This window comes from Leptonychotes weddellii, chromosome X (assembly GCF_054177405.1).
Source record: "Leptonychotes weddellii isolate Sample4059 chromosome X, ASM5417740v2, whole genome shotgun sequence".
NCBI classification, from domain to species: Eukaryota; Metazoa; Chordata; class Mammalia; order Carnivora; family Phocidae; genus Leptonychotes; species Leptonychotes weddellii.
The window spans coordinates 95,921,779-95,942,771 of record NC_138385.1 but is presented as its reverse complement, the minus strand read 5'-3'; the positions used below and the strand labels follow the sequence as shown (position 1 = coordinate 95,942,771).

Genomic DNA, 20,993 nt, shown 5'->3' with positions numbered 1-20,993 from the left:
GGAGGGTGAGAGTCAAGTCTGTCGCAACACACAAGGGGTCCTGGGAAGAACCAGAACTACTCTCTTCTTCCACTACCCAGCAAGCTGAGTTCCTCAATACACTAAAACATCAGTGATTTAGATTACATGGAAATAAAGGCCAGAATGAAAACAGAAAAAAAAATTTAATCCAGTTGTATTACACAAATACAAACTACAAATTGCCCTTAGTATCAATTCTTTGGAGACCTGTTTTTTGAACCAAGATTTTAGACGTTATTTTCAACCTGAGATGGGCCTGCAATCCTGGGCAATCCTTTTACTCATCATTTGCTCCCCACCATTAAGTCTATTCCAAACCCTCAGCACTTTCCTCAAATCATCTATCTCTTCTCTTTCTCCTCAGTCCCCAGCAACTCTCCTCTAGATGATAAGTTTCTCAAAGCTAAGAAAAGGACAACTTTCTGAATTTCGCTCATCCAACTGATGAGGAAAAAACAAACTACAGCTTTACCCAGTTATCTCCTAACAGGAGGAAGATTCGTTTTGCCTAAGACCAGTGCTTTTCATTCCATTCCCATTCACCCTGCCAATATAGTTTCCCCTTTATTCTATTCCTCTTTTTCACTGCTCTCTGCATTCGCTCCTTCTCCTTGGTACACGCGCATGTATGTTCAACTTCCCTCCACACCAAGAGGAACTTTTCTCTCAGTCCCCTACAAAAGGAACCAGAGGTAGTGGGAAGTGCAGGTTAACGAACAGCAGAAAGAGGAATTAAGTTACACCTGCTCTTAAAACTGTCTACGTTCTTAAGACAAACCCCATTACCTTCAAAATTCCCAGATATTCACCATATTAGGCTGATGACTCAAAACAGTCTGGGAAACTATATAAAGAAACTGGCAGCTAGCACTTATTTGAAGGCTTAGTCTTGCTGAGATCAGTGCTTAAGTAAACTACTGGTATTAGATCCAAAACTGAAAACCTAGTCTCCTGATTTTCTCTTTCTAGCACACAATGTATTTGAAGAGCAAATAATTTACATTTAATGAAAAAGAAATTAAGTGTAATTTGAAGTTACTGCTCTACTCATTTTTCTTGTGAAGGGGCTTCACTTATTCCTTGTACTATAAGTATCCTCTATCCTTCATGTTCTAGAATACAATCGTCCTTTTTATTGCCCCTCACTCAATTCTGTGACAAAGTCCCTACTCGACTCTGAAACTATTCCTTGTGCTTAAAGATCAAAGGGCCAGAGAATGTCCAAAATTCATTAAGATCTATGTTTAGCAATGAATAAAAAGAGAATGGAAAGCCCTTGTAAGGCACCTTTTAGATGACACAGCTCATGGTGTCAGTCTGATTCCACCAGCAATCGCGAGGCACTAGTATAGTCAAATAGTCAAATGATTTTTTTTTTTTTAAATTAGCAATGAGTGGCCAGAGCAATATGGTTGTTCCAGATGGCTAGTGTCTAAAATGGCCAAGAGCACACAAGTGCTTCACTTTACATGTTGGAACTTTTCTTTTTAGCAAATTCTACTTTAATTTTACCTAATGGAACAGCACAATGTGTACTCTTCCATTCACACAGTTTCATTTTGTCATTTAAAAAATTTATAAATTAAAATTGTATACTTCTAATACAGGTTTGTTTTACACTTCTAGAAAAGCCGGGGGGGGGACCTCAAACATTTTCAAGAGGTAATGCCGGTAAGTTAATGTCCCACTCCTAGATCTTTTCTCACTTGATATACCTTGAATATCTTTCCATATCATTGCATAGAAATCAATCTCATTTCTTTTACAGACAGGTAACAGTTTCATGTATGGCTGTACTCTAATTTTCTTAACCTATTTCCCACTGATTAACATTTGGGTAAGTTCCAGTGGCTTAATATGATACTGAATCTTAGTGCATTTGTATATTTCTATTGGATACAATTCCTTGAAAATTTAACTGATGGGTCAAAAGTGTACAAATTTAACTGTTAACAGGTATCACCAAACTAATCCTCCAAAATGGAATACAAGTTTAAGTGCTCACAAGCAGCAGACAAGAGGGTCGCTCATCCTTGCCAATCCAAGAACAAACCAAAGAAAGTTCTCATTCATATTTTCATTTACGTTCCCTTATGTAAAAGGGCCATTTGTTTTTCTTTCATCTGTGAATTATTTATTTATATCTACTGCTGTCTTTTTCTATTGTGCTGTTGATCTGTTTCTATTACATATCTCAAGTTTCTTAAAAATGGGAATAACAACTACATCTTGTACACCCTACTCTAAAACCTATTAGTTATAAAATACTAAGAACAGATCACTTTCTCCAGCAGTTAATTGTACTTTTTAAATTTAAAAAAGCAGATTAATTAGTAAATATAACTTTAGACTGTAAGGAAATCATTTTAAGCATATTTTAGGGTAACTGTATTGTATCTGCCTAGGTCTTCCATTTGGATCATAATGTGAAATGCTTTAAATTTGATCAGGGTTTTCAAAATGTAACATTTTATCACTGAATTTCAAATATTCAAACTCTAGATCTATACTAAGTAAATTCTTTAAGGCTAATAAGGTACAAAAGAACAACAACAAAGTCTATATGTACAATAATAAAAGTCTATATATGCAAATTCTGGTCATTTAAACTAGTTCCCCTCTAAAAAAAATTATCAACTCCCTAAGGTGGATGGGGAAATCAGAAAATTTTAAAAATATTCTAATTGCCTACAGGGTATACTCAATTCTGTTTCCAGGTAAAAACTCAGTTTCCTTAACAGACATTAACTGATTTGGTTGTTGTTGAGGAAATGAAAATTATATAGTGACATCCCACAAGCTTTGCTGTGGGTTAGGTGCTAAAGTCAACCACAGATTATCTCCCCAGACACTGGTTATCAAGGTGATTCTGTTGACTCACAGAGGTGATTTTTATAGCCATTTACATGGTCTTATTAAGCACATCTGTCCTTCTTTTACAGTTTTGATTTTATTTATTTATTCATGAGAGATAGAGAGAGAGAGAGGCAGAGGGAGAAGCAGGCTCCCAAGGAGCAGGGAGCGGGACACGATCCCAGGACTCTGGGACCATGACCTGAGCCGAAGGCAGACGCTTAGCCATCTGAGCCACCCAGATGCTCCTCTTTTACAGTTCTTAAGGGTTTTTTCCCCCTCCTACTTTTGATTCATTTCAGCCAATATACTCTGGACTATATATTATATTGAAAAGATGTAGCAGTCTATAAATGTAAATGGAATCTATATCCTATTGTGTTAAATTAAACCAGGGTTTTGCAACCACAGCACTACTGATACTTGAGGCTGGATAATTCCTTGTTCTAGGGGGGTCTGTCTGGGGCACTGCTGGATGTTTAGCAGCATCCTTGGTCTTCACCTACCAGATGCCAGTAGCACCCCATTGCCAGTCGTCACAATCAAAAATATGTCCAGGCATTGTTCAATGCTCCGTAAGGAGGCATAACTGCCCCACTCCCCACCTCAGTTGAGAACCACTGAGTTCATCTAATTGTCTCTGGTTGATGGGTAGGTAAAATTACGTTCTAGTGTGCTTGCCTGTATTTGTTAATTTTTCTATAATAGGAACTTTTATTTTTTAAAAAGGCAACAGACGAAACCATAAGAAGATTTTAAAGAATGTGTCAGTAGGGGAAAAAAGAGCTAAAACCCTGAAATTTTTCAGAAAGTACTTTTTAAAGAAAAAAAATCACCACCAACAGCTAGGAATAGACTCTTTGCAGGTCCCAATCCTAGGGTGCATGCAATCAATTTAGTAGATCAGGATCAGCATTGAGAAAAAGGACAGTGGGGCGCCTGGGTGGCTCAGTTGTTAGGCGTCTGTCTTCGGCTCAGGTCATGATCCCGGGGTCCTGGGATTGAGCCCCACGTTGGGCTCCCTGCTCTGCAGGAGGCCTGCTTCTCCCTCTACCAGCCCCCATTTGTGTTCCCTCTCTTGCTAGGTCTCTGTCAAATAAATAAATAAAAATCTTAAAAAAAAAAAATTAAAAAAAAAAAAGGATAGAACAGAAAATGTGATACAGCAAAACAAGAAATAAAGTATTACTTAACAAAATACTTTTTTCAGTTTATGTGCATGTAACTATTATGATATAAAAATGTATTTTATTACTGTGGGTTCTTGTCAAATATCTTTGAAAATCAGATTTACAGCTACTGATTTTAAGTTACTCCAACTTTTCATTATTGCAAATAGCCCAGAGTAGCAAAAGTGGGCTCAAAATGAGTTAAAGTGAAATAAGGAGGGGGGGGATCCTCAAAATTCTGAAAAGCAAAGAGCTCAAAAAACACACATACAGCAAAATGATTACAACCTGAAAACCAGTGCCCAAGGACTTGGCCAAATTTCTTATAAAACGTAAACAAAAGGCAAGATTTGTTCTGCCTTCTGTTTTTTCTGTATCTGACCTTCTGCATTTTCCATTTCAAACATTGTCACCAAACCTTACTTACTCAGTTTGTTCTAGCAGACCCCAAATTTACCTATAAAAGATTAAAATAACGCTGGCATAAGAGTATATAGCCTTGTTAACTTTTAACCTAATTTAAAAGAAAAAGGTTTAGGCTTGAAGGTTTTAACATAAACAGTGGAAATTACAAAGGAATCGTAGGAGTTTGTCTAATTAGACCAAATCCTAAAAGGATTTATATCAAAACGCTTTTTGCTGTTAAATATTATTATATATGTTTGAACACATCTAGCCGTTACATAACAAAACAATGTACAATATTCTCGAGTTTGACTGGCATACCCAAATATTCTTAATTAGCAAGATTTTAATTTAAAAAAATCCCAAAACTTCATACTAAAAGGCATGTTATTAAATACTTCAAGTACTTATTTACTTAAAATAATTTTAAGTTACAAAAGGTTCATTTTTAAAAATCACTTTTTCTAAGATTCTTACCTTTCCATTTTTATGCAGTCCAACAGATTTATTACTTCCACAAAGATGGTGCATAGTACCAAGATATATCATGCAGCCCCAGCACTAAAACAAATCAATTTTAGCAGCGCTAATTCTCCATAGAGCACCACTTTCTAGCCGAGGCAGATTAACAACTGCAAATCCAAGAGAATCTATTCATAAAGTGGATCATCTCGAAGTAGAAGCAAATTCGTGAGTGTAATGCTTGCTTTTGGTACCTTAGTTTTCATTGCTCAGATTACTTTAGTGAGAAACAATACCAACAGCAAACAAAGCTCAAAAGGAAAACCCCCACAAATTTCAAAATGATGCTGTTAGTATAAAAAAGAAAGGCTGACACATCTCAAAGCGCTGATCAACACCATCATGCATCTACCGCTGAGGTTAAAGCCCAACGCCCGGTATTTTAACTATTTGATCTTCACAGATCAGGCAAGGACTTGAAATCATCTCACGTGCAACAGTCTTTGCATAACACCCCATTATATCCATGCCACAAAAACGGGAAACTTGGTAGTTACCAATAAATAAGTTGGGGGTCAAAGGGACTAAAGCCTTAGACTGCTCTTTATCATAAGATATCCTCAGACAAACCTCCCCATTCTTCATTTTGGCTCTATAAAATTAAGGAGCAGAGAAAAACTGGTAAGTGCCTGACTTCACAAAGAAAATGCACTCTATATTTCCTTGGTCATTAGATCTATGTTTATAAATCAACTGTACCACTCCCCCAAGTCCTCCCCCTCAAAAAACTAGCTTAAAATAGGCACTTAATTGGTGGTGGTGGGGAAATGTTCCAAGTACTTCAAAGAATGTCAATTTAGGAATCTCAGCATGTCGCACTTTAGTAATTTAAGAATCAAGTTAAGTACCAGTGGCATGTTAAGAAAACCTGTGTTAAATTCCAACAAACATTAAAAATTGGATAATGGACCAATGTTTCTGGGCTTTATCCCCAAATTTAATTACGTAGTCACAGAACCAAATACCAAAAAGAATACAGAATTCACTCTAGAAATGTCAAAACTGAACCACTGTTTACCAAGTAACCAAGTAAAATAAAAAAAGGTATCTTTATTATTTAATCACAAAGTCTGATGTTTTAGCAATTATTATTCAAATACACTTATGTTCTCATTACTGACTATAATATGTTAATAGAAAATCTACTTTATCCACTGACTGTGTCCGTTTGCCTATAAAATGAAGGACTACCTCAACAAACCAGAAGACATTTATACAAACTGAGTAAAAGGGAAATTTAAAAGAAATTTTTCTGAAGAAAATAAACATTCTTAATGACAGAAATGTGTATTTCACCAATTTTAAAAGGGCTAAAATCAAAATCATTTTGCGATTTCCATGTATCATTAAGCCAACAGATATTTTCATTATAAATTCAAAGGCATCATCAGTGTTTAGAAATAATCAAGTAAAAGAGCTGATACCAAAGAGAAAAATCACAATACAAAGAAAACTAGATTAAAATAAATTAATTAGGACTTCTACAAATTTAAGGCTGCATTTAGGTAAGTGTCTTTATAGCTATATTTATAATTTTGGAAGCAAAATCATATTCATGACAGGCTAAGTGAATACTATATCCCAAATTATAATACCAAAAAAGCTACTATAAATCCAGTTTTGATAAATCCAACAAGAAATGATTTTAAAATATTTGTATCTATACATCCCATCTTGAAAATACCAACTATTGATAGTCTGGACAATGAAAATTTTCAGTATTAAGAGGTAAAAAATGGCATCTGTCTTAGGACATCTACTCTGATCGATACAGAAAAACCTCCAGAGTGATGAATCTCTATTACCGAGAAACACAGAACTTGGTACCAAAAACAGAAGGTTTAAGTTACACATACCAAGACAACACACAAATAGGGTGGGGAGAGACACGGATAGTGCTCAGTGGTCAAGATTTTACGTAGCTCTGAAGCCTAGCAGATCTGGGTTTGGAATGCTAGGACCAGTCACTGGAATCTCACTGAGCCTCTACTTCTTCATTTGTTAAAAAGGTACTCTTGATCCTTCTCAGGGCATCCTGAGGATTAGCACAGGATGCTTCCCATCTAAGTGCTCAATAAGCATTAGCTATCATCATAGTTCTTTTTTGTTGTCATGGTGTCCAGACATGTTCTCATTACTGACTATATAGAATATGCTAACAGAAAACCTACTTTATCAACTGACTGACTGCCCTGTTTGCCTATAAAATGAAGGACTACCTAAACAAACCACAAGATGTTTATATAAATTGGGTAAAAGGGAAACTTTAAAGAAATTTAGCAGTTTTTTCTCATCTTATTCCACCACCTATTTTATGAACATAATATTTAAATACTCTCCCAAAGATGTAAACATGTATCATGTATCAACATATAAATGAATCTATTTTAGGAAACAAGCATCTTGTCATCCCTGGATTTGTGACAATATGTTGGCGGATAACCTGAATGAATAACAGGTTAACCTGAACAGAATCATCTGAAGCCTTACTGCCCCAAAGAGACTTTAGCCTTAACCTGCCATGTATTATAATTCACTCTAAATTCAGAATGGACCAGCTGTGTTCTGCCTCCTCAAGACCTGAATGGCTAAATTAAGAAAATGGTTCACTCAGACCACTGAATAGAAAATGTCTTAATGTACTACCACTTTGGTTTATGTACAAAACAATGTTAAGGTAGTCACAGATGAGAAATAGGGCCAAAGCTCTCTTCTAAAGATAAGAAACTGTAGTTAACAGTAGTCAACTTTTTTTTTTTTTTAAACTAGGGTGAGACAGGGAAAGAAAAATCTTAACGTGGACCACAGACATCCCATGCTTCTCTCCACTCCTATTTTCTCCTAAAGATACAAAAATACTACTTCAAAAAGGGAGATATTACTTATTATTAAGATACTTCAATAGGGGAGATACACACACATACTCACAAATATGGACTTGGAATGACATTTTTATCCCCAATACAAGCCATGAAGTAAACTTTACTTATTTGTCATATTATAAAGTCTATAGCAATTGCTCAGTAGAGTTTGAAAAACAATTCAGACACAGGAAAGATCAGTGCCCTAAACACTACTCTCCAGGAAAAAATATATTAAAAGGTGAACTTCAAGAACTTTAAAAATGTTTTAAGACAGATATAATTAATCAATCAGGAAATGGTGAAGAACTTGGAAGAAATACCAGGTTCTGACAGAGCAGAATATAGTTCCATAATAATGAAATATAAAAGGGAACAAGGGAAGAGACAAATATGAAAAATTCCCAGTTCCTGATTCTGGTTTGACCTTATTTTTAGAAGAGTCTGATTAGTAAACAGCAAAATAAGGAGGTCTTAACTTTAAAACCAATTTTACAATAGGAGAATATGAGCTTGTGGTCACACTAACAGATGTTAAAAAAAAAAAAACAAAACTCACCAATGACGTATTTGTAGTCAATAAAGAACCGTGGCAAACTACACACATGGAAAAGGGGCTGTGCTCATTTCACTATGGACAGTGGCTAGCATCAGGGCTGCCAACAAAAGCTCCCACTTTTGGGGCGCCTGGGCGGCTCGGTTGCTTGGGCGTCTGCCTTTGGCTCGGGTCATAATCCTGGAGTCCTGGGATGGAGTCCTGCGTCGGGCTCCCTGCTCAGCGGGGAGTCTGCTTCTCCCTCTGGCCCTCCCCCCTCTCGTGCTCTCTCCCTCTCACTCTCTCCCTCTCAAATAAATGGGTAAAATATTAAAAAAAAGATCCCACTTTTGCAGGCATCTTAACCACTGTTCGGTTAACTCAAGATCATTACATGTACAAGGTATTGTCTCCTATTTAATATATGTATGTTCTGGATGATGTCATCCCAATCTGGAGCAATCCTCACAATTGACCCAGTCAGTGACTAATGCAGAGCCATTACCGATGCCCTCCCTCCCATAGAGGCCCACAGCTAAGAGAGAGAGATTTATTCTTCTTAGTTCACATTTCTGTTACAACCGAAATGCTAAAAAATTGGATTTAACGCCTCCTTTAATAACACAACTTAATAAAAACACACTACAGGGGCGCCTGGGTGGCTCAGATGGTTAGGCATCTGCCTTCGGCTCAGGGTCATGATCCCAGGGTCCTGGGATCGAGTCCTGCATCGGGCTCCCTGCTCAGTGGGGAGTCTGCTTCTCCCTCTCCTTCTGCCCCCTCCCCTAACTTGTGCTCTCTCTGTTTCTCTCTCTCTCAAATGAATAAATAAAATCTTAAAAAAAAAACACACACACTACATATTTTATATTGACTAGCTTCTCCTTGTGCTATAGACTTTCTAATTGATTAAAACCACAATTATCACTAAAGCAACTTGGTATCTGAATTAAGGTATCCTTAAGTATTTTGAAAAAGGTGGCCTTATCTATGAAATTTTAAACTTCAGAAATTGGAGGTCTAGAAATAACAAATATACAATTAACCCAAGACAACTGTGGAAATTGGAAATGGAAGGGGGTTTATCAATGGTTCTTGTGATATCAAGGCAAAATAAGAATATAGTCATTTGACAGAATATGGTTTGTTATTTAAAAAGAGCAAAGAGGGGCACCTGGGTGGCTCAGTTGATTAAGCATCCAACTCTTGGTTTTGGCTCAGGTCACAACCGCAGGGTCATGAGATTGAGCCCTGAATTAGGTTCCCCGCTCAGTGCGGAGTCCGCTTGAGAGATTCTTGCTCTCCTTCTGCCTCTGCCCCTCCCCCACTTGTGCTCTTGCTCTCTTTCTCTCAGATAAATAGATAAATAAAATCTTTAAAAAGAGCAAAGAAAAGGCCAAATACTTTTTAGTTAGTTTTGCTAACACAAAACTAGAGAGTTCTATAAAGGGTGTAATTATAACACTATCATTTGCTTGGCTACGTTTGCACTTAATAGACATGAGGTGAAAATATGAACCAATCTGGGATGAAAATGACATAGTCTCACAATCAGTTGATTATCCATCCACACTAATGCGAAAAGGGGTTACCTGCAGTAATCAGAACAATGAATGGAGAGTTCTCAAATTACTGTTGGACAAATCTTTTCCCTTCTTGGTCTGTCCTCTAAACATTTAGACTCTAGTGTTTTGGGTTCCAAAAATGGGCCATCAATATGACAGACCATCTCCAAAGCAAACAATCCATCCACAGATAACTAAGTTGATGTGACTGACACATACTCCAATCAATATACTGCTCATGGACACTACATGCCAAGCATGCTTCAGAGTAATTTCTGAAACTTTAAGAATGAGGGAACATAACTGAGACTTCCCTAGCAATAGCAAAACATGCTAACGTCTAGTAAAGAGAACTCCAATTAGCTTACCTCCTGCAGTAGATCAGCCTGCTCAATTGCTTTAAGGACATTTTTCTTGGATGTTTCCTGAACTTCCCCTCCCAAAAGAAACTCATCCAAAATAAAATAAGCCTTCTCAAAATTAAAGATGATATCAAGTTCACACACCTGAAAAGCAAGAAAAACAATGTTAAAACTGAAGAAAGCAAAAGATACTTACCCACCATCAGGTAGTGAATAAAATCTGATCAGAGTGAATCGATCTTAATTCTTTCTAAAAATGACAATCTTGCTAATAACTAAGCATCACTGATTTAGTCAGCTTAATTTTCAAATCTCAAGTACTTGGAAACACAAGGCCTACAAACTAAGTAAGACCTGATTCTGGAAGCTCCCACCATGGGCAACTTAATAATTCTCTACTCATCTCTACTCATAAACAATGATCTTTTTAAAAACATATTTCCTCAATAATGTGATTGTAACTGCTTACCAAATCTAAATTCTATACTAAGCACTTCCAGAATATTAATTTTTGCAGTTGAACTCCTTTCTGTTTCACTATTTTAAACCTCATTCTCACAATCATCATTAAATGAGCAGGGCCATCAGGTCAAGCATTCCAGCAGTGAACTGACTGGGCCTGCTGGCAAGAGATAGTCAGCCCTTCCCTCCCCTGCAGTTACTTTCAAACAGAATCCCCAAGACAATCAAATAATAAACTTGTTACAGAAAAGATTTTAAAAAAATACTATGGCACTCAATTTCCTAAAACAAAATAATACTCACACTGCCAAAATACTTGTCAAGTAATTCCACATAACGATGAATTATTTCCAGGGTAATTAGCTCATTGTCCTGATCCTCAATAGCACAGCAAAAATACAGACTAGCGTATCTGTAACAAAGCAAATGTGGAAAAAATTTTACTCTATAATCTAAATATGTTTTCATATCCTATTGTGAAAGATCCCATACTTACACAGTTTATTTCTCCTTTTACAATAGTATAGATTATTTTCCTCCTACACTATAAAAGGAATGAATGTATGTAGAGAAAGTTTGAAAAGTACAGGCAAGCAAAAAGCCAAAAAACCCAAAAAACAATCACTCAATCATACCATCTAGAAACGTAGAAAGAGTAACTCATTTTGGTCTTTTTCTTTCAGGCTGCCTTCTATGAATATTCTAAAACATAGCTGGACCCAGTTATGAAATACAATGAATGAAATATAATGGTCCTAAATTGTATGAAATATAATCTTATGTTTACCTAATTAAAACAAAAGGCACTGTGTGATTAATTCAAACTACAAATAAACAGGGAAGAAGATAAACTCTCCGACTGAAGGACTTATTGAAGATATTGTCAATGTGAAGGCAATGCCTGAAATGTTTTGCTGAAGTGTAATATATACAACAGAGAAGAACACAAGAAAACTTGAGGAGTTCTCAAAGTGCCCATCCGTGTACCAGCACCCTGATCAAGAAACAGATTATGGAACTCCTGAATCCCCGCTCCTAACCCATGAGGTCACAACCTGCCACCAAGGGTAACTACTATCTTGACTCCTAACGGCACAGAACTGTTTTTAAGAAGGTTTCTAGGACTGTGGAATCAACTCCAAGAAAAGAACAGTTCTAAGTTATTACAGAAGTCAGAGAAAGAACAGGGGAAACGGAGACCTGTTATCAAATTTTCCAAGTTCTACCTGTTAAATGGAAGTTTAGGTTATCTACCTCTTGAATATTAAGATTGGAAAACTCATATTCTCTTCTAAATTAGGATTCTAGCACATGGGACTACATTATACTTGACCAAGGAAGTCAAACTTAACATACAACCTTGAGGCATAGCAAACAATGACCAAGTCTTTTGAGGAGGATTAAAAGACCATTTTCAAATGGTTTAAGTGCATTAAAAGCTTTTGGAAAAACAAACAAACAAACAGAAAACCTAAGACATTCTAAACAAGTCTCAGTCTCGACTATAATTTTCACTGAGGAGCATTTAAGTGATTTTTAGAAAACACAATGAGCAATTACTACTTAAAGCATTAATGGAAAATAATACACACACACAATCTCAGTTTTGGAATTCAATGAATTCCTGCTTTTCAGTATGAGAATAACTAATATTTACAGAATGCTCTATTATCAAATTGATCAAATAAAGATCAATTATTTGATCTTTCCAACAGCAAGCACCATCATTCTTGATGGTGGGGGGGGAAGGAAAAAAAAAAAAAACAAGGCCCAGGAGTACAGGGTCTGCCAAGTGGTTGCTCTGGGACAAGAAATCTGATCTTCAGACCTTTTCCCTCCCACTCCACCTTGGGGAGTCCCTCTTCATACACAGCTTGACTTTTTTGCCATGTCCATTCTACCTGACTTATACGTTAAGTTATTTAAAATGGTAGGTCTCCTGCAGTCTTAGAGAGGCGGCTTTCGAATGTGTTCACTTATTAGCATGAAGGACGTAAGAGGGCACCACCTCCAACTTTAACAAAGTGCTTCCTCTTTCCTAACCTATGGTTTTGTGTATCTGTTTAAAAAGGCAAGTTGGGGGGCGCACCTGGGTGGCTCAGTTAAGCGTCCAACTTTTGATTCTGGCTCAGGTCATGATCTCAGGGTCTGGAGATTGAGCCCTGTGTCGGGCTCTGCGCTGAGCATGGAGTCTGCTTGGGATTCTCTCTATCACTCCCTGTCATCCCCCATCCTAGCCCTGCTCACGTGTGCTCACTCTCTCTCTAAAAAAATAGAATTAGGGATGCCTGCGTGGCTCAGTCGGTTAAGTGTCTGCCTTCGGCTCAGGTCATGATCCCGGGGTCCTGGGATCGAGTCCTACAGACTCCCGCATTGGGCTCCTTGTTCAGTGAGGAGCCTGCTTCTCCCTCTGCCTGCAGCTCCCCCTGCTTGTGTGCGTTCTCTCTCTCTCTGACAGATATAATCTTTAAAATAAAATAAAATAATTTAAAAATTAAAATTAAAAAAAAAAGCAATTCCAACTCTCCATCCTCCCTCATCCATGCTCACAAAATAGTTTTGAATTTGGGGAAATTGATACAAATGACATGTTACAAGTCCCCAAATCAAGAAAACTAAATATTAAAGGAACTGACATTAAAAATGGTAGATAAAAAACAGACATGACTAGCTGACATGAACAGAGTGCTATTTAAATAATCCCATTAGAAGGAATTTATTAATAGTTTTGGGTAAAATTCCTTTACTCTTAATGTCAACATTTCTACAATGGTACTGCTAAGCAATCTAATGCTTACACCATCCTCACTCCTTATCCACAGTACTGCCTCTTGACTTACAAATAAATAGCACTTAGTCAATTGTCCTTAATTGTGTGAATCATTTAGAAATATTAATTCAAATATCACCAGGACTGGGGCGCCTGGGTGGCTCAGTCGGTGAAGCGTCTGCCTTCTGCTCAGGTCATGATCCCAGTGTCCTGGGATCAAGCCCCGCATCAGGCTCCCTGCTCAAGGGGAAGCCTGCTTCTCCCTCTCCCTCTGTCTCTTCTCACAGCGTGTGTGCACTCTCTCTCAAATAAAATCTTAAAAAAAATAAAAAAATAAAAAATAAATATCACCAGGAATGATGTGTCATCCAAGCCATCAAGCAGTTTTTTTTAAAATCCTGCAATACAGGGGTACCTGGGTGTCTTAGTTGGTTAAGCATCTGCCTTTGGCTCAGGTCAAGATCCTGGGGTCCTGGGATAGAGTCCCACATCGGGCTCCCTGCTCAGCGGGGAACCTGCTTCTCCCTCTCCCTCTGCTGCTCCCCCTGCTTGTTCTCTCTCTCAAAATCTTTAAAAAAACAAAACAAAACAAAAAAAACCTTGCAATACAAAATAAATAAATAAGTAAATAAATATAAAAATCCTGCAACACTACCTAAATGTTTGCTTTCACTCAGAATGGAAAAAGAGCCATCAATTAAACAAATTCTTTGTTGTAGGTGATTATCTAGTTATCAGGATTCTAAGGCACCTCTCTACAGAAAGCTTATGGAAGAAACAGAATAGTTAACAGCTAGTATTCACTGAGGCCTCACTCTTGAGTGAGACACCAAATGTTTGCTAAGGCTTTTGCATATTTTACCATTTTAATCCTCACAACAATTCTTCCAGAAAGATACTGTCATTAACTTGCATTTATAGGGGACCCAGGCTTAACTGAGTAACCTCCCCAGGAATAGTAATTTGACTCCAAAGCCCAAGTTTCATATTAAAAACTATAGCCAGGAACCGTATTAAATAATCCTGCACCTGGCAAAAATTAAAACTGAATAAGCAATATTTTAAGAGCTTTGAAGAGGGAGAGAAAAACTGTTATACTGATTTAGTAAAAGATTACCAAGAGAACCTGAAGTGTACTCCCTATTTTTAGAACCAAACGCTTTTTAAAAATTCAATTATGAGCTCATTTTGTTCTCTTAGTACATATTTGTAAGTCTAAATCTGAAGTAAAATTAATAATAGACTAGTAAGAAGAAAGGTATGTTTGGTTATTTTTAGCAGGGTGGATTAAGGCTTACTCTAATTACTGGCACTCAGAACATCTGAAAGTGCCTATTCTTCTATTCAAAACACATGACTTCTCCGCAGTCAGCTAAGTGTCAGCTGACTGGGCGTGAATGTAACTAAACTAGTCTCAATACCCATTGGTATGGCATTAAAAATTCTTTTGTTAGTAAAGAAAATACAGTACTGTGGCAAATTCTCAAACTAGTAATTTGGAGACATATGTATGTTTAAATTCACTGTAAAACTTTAATCTAGTGCCTCTTCCATAACATGCTGCATAAAACAGGAATCAAAAAAGCATAGTGAGATCTTTAAGGGATCTTCAAGAGCATTTAGTTCAGAGATGAGGAGACACACACAAAATGCCTTGTTCAAAGTCACGAAACTAGCTAAAGGTTCAAACCAAACAGAACTCAAGTCCCCAGATTTTCAGCCTCTTTTTTCAGCTATAGTCTCCTTATGGACCCCCCCTCCCCAAGAGGAGGAACTATTATGCGAAATGCTCAGCAAACAGAATGTGGCTGAGACAAATGGAAGAAGGAAGGCCTAAAGATCACTTGCTGACAGGAACAGCGACAGTGCTGGTTCAAAATTTCTCAGAAGCTAAGTGAGAATTCTTTTGCTTAAAAGGTCTTCTCTTCCAGCTGGACTGGGGGGGGAAAATCACCTGTTTATATCAACAAAGAATACGTTCTTAAATACGATATATAAGGTTTTCAGTATGAAATGGGGGCAGATTCATAGAAAAACTGATTAAAAATTCTAACTTCTGTATGTGAATTTTATCTCAATAAAGCTGTTTTTTTTTTTAAGTACACCTTTTATTTATAGGAGCTTGATACAAGTATCAGAGTCAGGTTAGATTACCCTCTATAGCCTTTAAAAGAAAAAGTGGTGGCCCAAGATGGGTGGGCTGAATACTGTGTGCGGGAACACAACGAGCGCCTCCTTTCCTTCCGTTTTCACAGGCCATTGCCTTCAGCTGCAGGAATCTCAATTCCTGGGATTGATTCCCTTGCTGGTATTTTCCTCCTCCACACGGGGGACTCCTTCCCCTATCTAGAAATAAGCTTAAGTCTCTCACACCTTTTTTAAAACTCTGTCCCTTACTCCTATGTCTGTGGGGGTGGTTACCACCTCTTCGCATCTGAAGAAGCTCCCAAAATAGTCTACATTTGCTGTTTAAAAGTCTCCACCTCTTCACGCTTCGCCCCATTTCTTCGAGAGTTTCTACTATTTCACTGAAAATGTTCCGACAAATGGCATTTTATGAACTCTCACTGTAAAACCTAATAGATTCTTTCTTCACTTTAATTGTTTTCGCAACATTTGGCACTGGTGACTTAATTTTCAAAACTCTCTCCCCCCCTCCTGATGTTACTGACCCTATACTTAGCCTCTCCCCCTTTGCCTGCCCCTTGAATGTTGGTGATCTACCACTTTATGCCTTATTTCCGCCCTGACTTCCAAGCCCACCCTGAGAAAACCAGGCATCTCAAAGTCACCATGTCTGCTACCTCACGTTTACCGTCAGCTGAACCAGAAATGTGCAATCACTGCTCTCCCGGCCTCTAGCAGCGACCGAGCCTAAAACTTACCTGTAGTAACAGTTCACTCCACCTGCTGGGGCCCACAGCAGAGGTCTTCCTTCAGGGCCTCACTATAATGCAGTCTCCTAAGAGATCTCTCAGGCGCCAGCCTCAGCCCTCCCCCTTCCCATTCTCCAATTACAAGGATCCTTTCAGAAATGCATATCTGCTTTTTTCATCCCCATTTAAAACCTTTGCCTCCATGCTTCAGATTGGAGTTCTAGCCCCCCTGTCAGTCACTAACTAGAATATGACCTTGGACAAGTCACTTCTCCCAAATTCTTCCTTTTATAAAATTGAAATTTAATCAACAGCAGTGGTTCTAAAGCTCATGAACCATCTCTATGCAGAGGGTACAAGCCAAGTGAGCACAGGTATGAGATCCCGGTCCTGTTTTCATGAGAGCACCTCCACTTCCACTTGTTTCACTGAAGGTTCTAACCTTGGGGCAAAAAGCTTTATAAAAACAATCACCTGACTAGATTATTCCAAGACCTCTCCCAGCTCTAAAATGCTATGAGTTTTCTCAACAAGTACTAAACCAAAATCACCCAAAGATGACTAAATTTATTCTTTTGGGAAGAGGAGTTCTATGGTATTTAAAACATTCTCTCTGTCCTATAATCTCCTCCATCACCTCCTCTGCCATCTTCACCCCCCCACACACACAAAAACCCATCCACACCTCAAGGGGAATAAAGGAAACAGATAAAACCCAGACTTCTCTTCAACCCTCCTTGCAGCCTTTACTGTTAGTTCCCTGCACTTCCCCTATAGAAGACAATTTTTTATATGCAGAAACACTCTTCTTAAATACAGTAAATTATTTGTAAGGGAGGGAAATGGAGAAGAAACAAAGTAATTATATTTCTTTTAACCCTTGATTAGCCCAATCTTGAGAAATGTTATTTTAGGGTATTAAAAGACTTTCAGATAGGCGCCTGGGTGGCTCAGTTGGTTAAGCGACTGCCTTCGGCTCAGGTCATGATCCTGGAGTCCCTGGATCGAGTCCCGCATCGGGCTCCCTGCTCGGCAGGGAGTCTGCTTCTCCCTCTGACCCTCCCCCCTCTCATGTGCTCTCTCTCATTCTCTCTCTCTCAAATAAATAAATAAAATCTTTAAAAAAAAAAAGACTTTCAGATATTAATAAAGACATACATTTTTTTAAAGTTTAGTGTTCAAAGTCAGTATGTGAGTCATTTTGCAACATCAAAAATTTAAAAATCTATTCTTCGCAAAATTATCTATCAGATCTAATTATACCTCCATGACAGCAACAAATGTACTTCAAATTAATAAATACTACTAACAAAGAGATTTTATATATATAAAGTTTCAAAACCTCTATACGACTGAAATGGTCTCTGCATCCAAGGTGTTCATAAGATTCTAAAAGTCAGAAAAAAGGCATGGCAATTATCAGTCATTATAGATTTTCAAGAAAGGTTTGTCTAAATTCAGAGAATTACTCACAACATTTAAAATATGACCCCATTTTCACCTGCAAAGAAATAAATTCACTGAATTTTTCTAAAAAGATTATTAAGTAGGAATAATCATTTATGCCTTTAATTACATAATTAGTTTTAAATCGACTTTCCTGATTTTATTTTTTTTGACTGGGTAATCAATAAAAACAGCAGTTATTTTAAAGACACAAAGCTTTAACTTAAATCTTTTTCACTTAAATCTTTATTAATCATTATTTATAAATGTCATTTCTCAAAAGTCTGCCATTACCACATTATAAATGACGGAACATTTGATCCTATTTCACCTTTCTGATAAATGAAAATTATACCTTTTGTAAACAATCTTCAGATCTCGCCACTCAAGAAAGCTGCACATTTTAGGTTTCCGTGCTAAAACGGTTTGAACAAGTTCTCTTGTAATCTTTTTCTTCTCTTTGTCTGATAGTGGGACATACCATTTCTGCAGTCGAAGCTTTCCCTGACGACTAAAAAGCAACATAAACTGCATCTGTTAAGATAAATAGAACCAAGATTACATGCAACACTTTGATTCAGTAAAGATTAAGATGACATGATTCATAGAGAAGCTTTGGGGGCTGGGCCTTTCTTTAACTGACAAATGATTAGCAGCTATCAGTATTTCTATACCAGTTAAAATAGTAGGAAAATTCTTGTAGAAAGACCTTCCTACCAGATGCAGATCTCCCCACCCCACCCCACCCCACCCCGTTCCACGTAAGTTTGGAGAGTAGTGTGTGGCAAAAAAACAAAAACAAAAACAAAAAAAGGTAAAAAGCTGGAGTGAAAATTTTGAGGAAAAAGAAAGATAACTCTTGCAATTTAGGACAACTACTGTCTACATTTCACACTGTGTATGCTTCAAAAGAGAATTGTTGACATCAACTGGTTTAAATACATTTGAAAGAAACAGCAGATCTACAACTATTTTTTATCCTGAGGCTGTTCAGTTGCCGGCTGAATTGTATTCAGACTATTACTCAGAATGCCCTCTTCAGTTTATGCTTTCGTATTTTAAGCAAAACAAAAGATCTAAAATATTCAACAAAAAAAACCCATAAATGCACATTTTTCTTAATAAAAGCCTGACTTTTAAGTATCTCTTCTCATCTTCACTTTCTAAAAATTCCAACATAAATATACACAATAAAGTGGGTTAATGTAACAATATGAAAGAGAATATAAACCTTAAAAAGCCAAAATTTAGTCACACACATGCAGACATTACCCAAAATACCTCATTTAAAACAATTTTTTTAAAAAGCATCTACAGATGGAGTGGATGCTGAATTCGAGTGTATTTTACTTAAACTATTTTGTATACATGTATTTGGAACCTCAAATCTGTTGATTAATTTACATGTTTAATTTTAAAGGAAAGCTTCTTGTAATCCAACTAACTGGTCTTCCCAACTGCAAACAGGTAAGCATTGTTTCTACAAAAAAAGGTACAATTCAGACAGGTTTTTTTTTTTTTCCTTGTAACTGCTGTTAAGTTCCTTTAACAGTGTTACTACAAGTAAGATTCCAGCCCGATTCTTAATATGCACCACACCATCTTAAATCTGAATATGGGGTGGGGGAATTTACATAGCCAATTTAGAATAAAATGGGCTCTAAATTTCGCTAAGAAATTGTTGTCGCTTTTTGTATTAATCCAAACGGGCATCAACAATATATTTAGAAATTTATGATGTGGCAATTTAACTTTATTTAAAGTTGGCTTATTACACCTCACTTAAAGCCTTCACTGGCACAAAATAAACGAACGATATTCTTGATGTCAAAGTGCCTCCCATACAAGTCCTGTTAAGACAGCGGCATTCGGAGGGGGACAGCAAGTAAAGCATCAACTGGACGTTGAATGTAAAGCCGTTACCAGAACTTTGAGAATAAAAGACCCCTATTCTAGGACCCTGACGACCTGGAGGAGTGGCGGTTTGCTTTCTAAAAGAGTATGAGCTCTAGGCTGTCTGTATCCCCTCCCTACCACTTTATAGAACGAATAAATAATTCAGTCTTTAAAATAAATTATGTGCTAACATGGGACGATACCCGGTTGCGAAGCACAAGTATTCCTTCCCTCCGGTTAAAAACTAATGCTTTGATTTTGCGGCAAATGACAGGGCACCTCAATTCCTCGAGATTGGTTATTAAAAACAATAGGCTCAGCCGCGGAGCGGGCTCAGGGCCAGCGTTCCTCGGTCCGGCCGTCTCCGACGCCTCCCCACCGCCCCATGGGGTCGCACTCCATCACTGACCGAGCCCGGGCGAGGTGACCGGCTAGGAGCCGGGCAGACAATGGCATTCGCCGCCGCGCAGGGGGCGCCAAGGGTCCTCCGCCGCCACCGCCCCCGGCTGCGGGCCCCTCTCGAAAATGCCCCGCAAAACTTGAGGTGATTCCTGAACCACAGGTGCCGCGGGGCCCCCCGCATCCTCGGGGAGCGGTGCGGAGTGGAGAGGGGCGCGGACGCGGAGAGAAGTGAGTTGCCGGGCGCGGCGACCCACTGGCGGGCCGGGGCGGCCAGGCGCGGGGTGGGGTCGTCGGGGCGCGCGCGGGGCGGCGGAGGGCGCGCCCAGCCCTCCCTCCCGGCTCCCTGTCCCCGACGCCCCCGCTTGCCCCCCGGGACTTACGGCGGCCGCGGGCCGCGGGCGCGGCTGGGCTCGGCTGGCGGCGGCGGCGGTGGCGGCGGCGGCGGCCGAGGGGAAGCCCCTGTCGCCGGGCTGAGGAAGAGAAGCCGTGTTGCTGTGGGGAGGGGACCCAGTTAGCGGAGGGAAGGCTTAGGCGGCGAGGGGAGGGCGAGCCGACAGACCCCGCCCCGTGGGCCGGACGAGGGAGGAGCCGGGGCTGCGGCGAGCGGAGGGGCGGGCTGGGCGACGCGCGGGAAGCAGCTCGGCCTTCGCCAACGGCACCGGAGGCAGGGCAGGTGACCGCACAGTCCAAGAAATCCGATTGGCGGCGTCCCTACCGAGAGGGGGGTGGTCCGGGCCGGAAGTCAGGCCACGTGACCCGGAAGCGGCTTCTGCCAAGGCCCGCGCGCCTGCGTGCTCCTGCGTGTGCCTTCGGAACTCGGGCAGGCGGTTTCCCCGGCTCTCTGGTGG

At 39.0% G+C, this 20,993-nt stretch overlaps 1 protein-coding gene across 4 annotated transcripts in view; it reads right to left on the bottom strand.

Moving 5' to 3' along the window:
* AP1S2 (adaptor related protein complex 1 subunit sigma 2) overlaps positions 1-20,689 on the bottom strand; it is a 29,238-nt gene extending 8,549 nt beyond the window's left edge. For 2 of the 4 annotated variants that reach the window (XM_081809128.1, XM_081809127.1), the window contains exons 1-4: positions 20,526-20,687; positions 18,203-18,381; positions 11,059-11,167; positions 10,300-10,437 (exon numbers count right to left, since the gene is read on the bottom strand). In XM_081809128.1, the coding sequence (XP_081665254.1) occupies positions 10,300-10,437; positions 11,059-11,167; positions 18,203-18,381 (426 nt within the window). In that variant the 5' untranslated portion in view covers positions 20,526-20,687. Of the gene's footprint in view, positions 1-5,467; positions 5,563-10,299; positions 10,438-11,058; positions 11,168-18,202; positions 18,382-20,525 lie in introns of all 4 variants that reach the window. The other 2 variants (XR_014141391.1, XM_081809126.1) reach the window with 2 other exon arrangements.
* Positions 20,690-20,993: the final 304 nt, after the last annotated feature.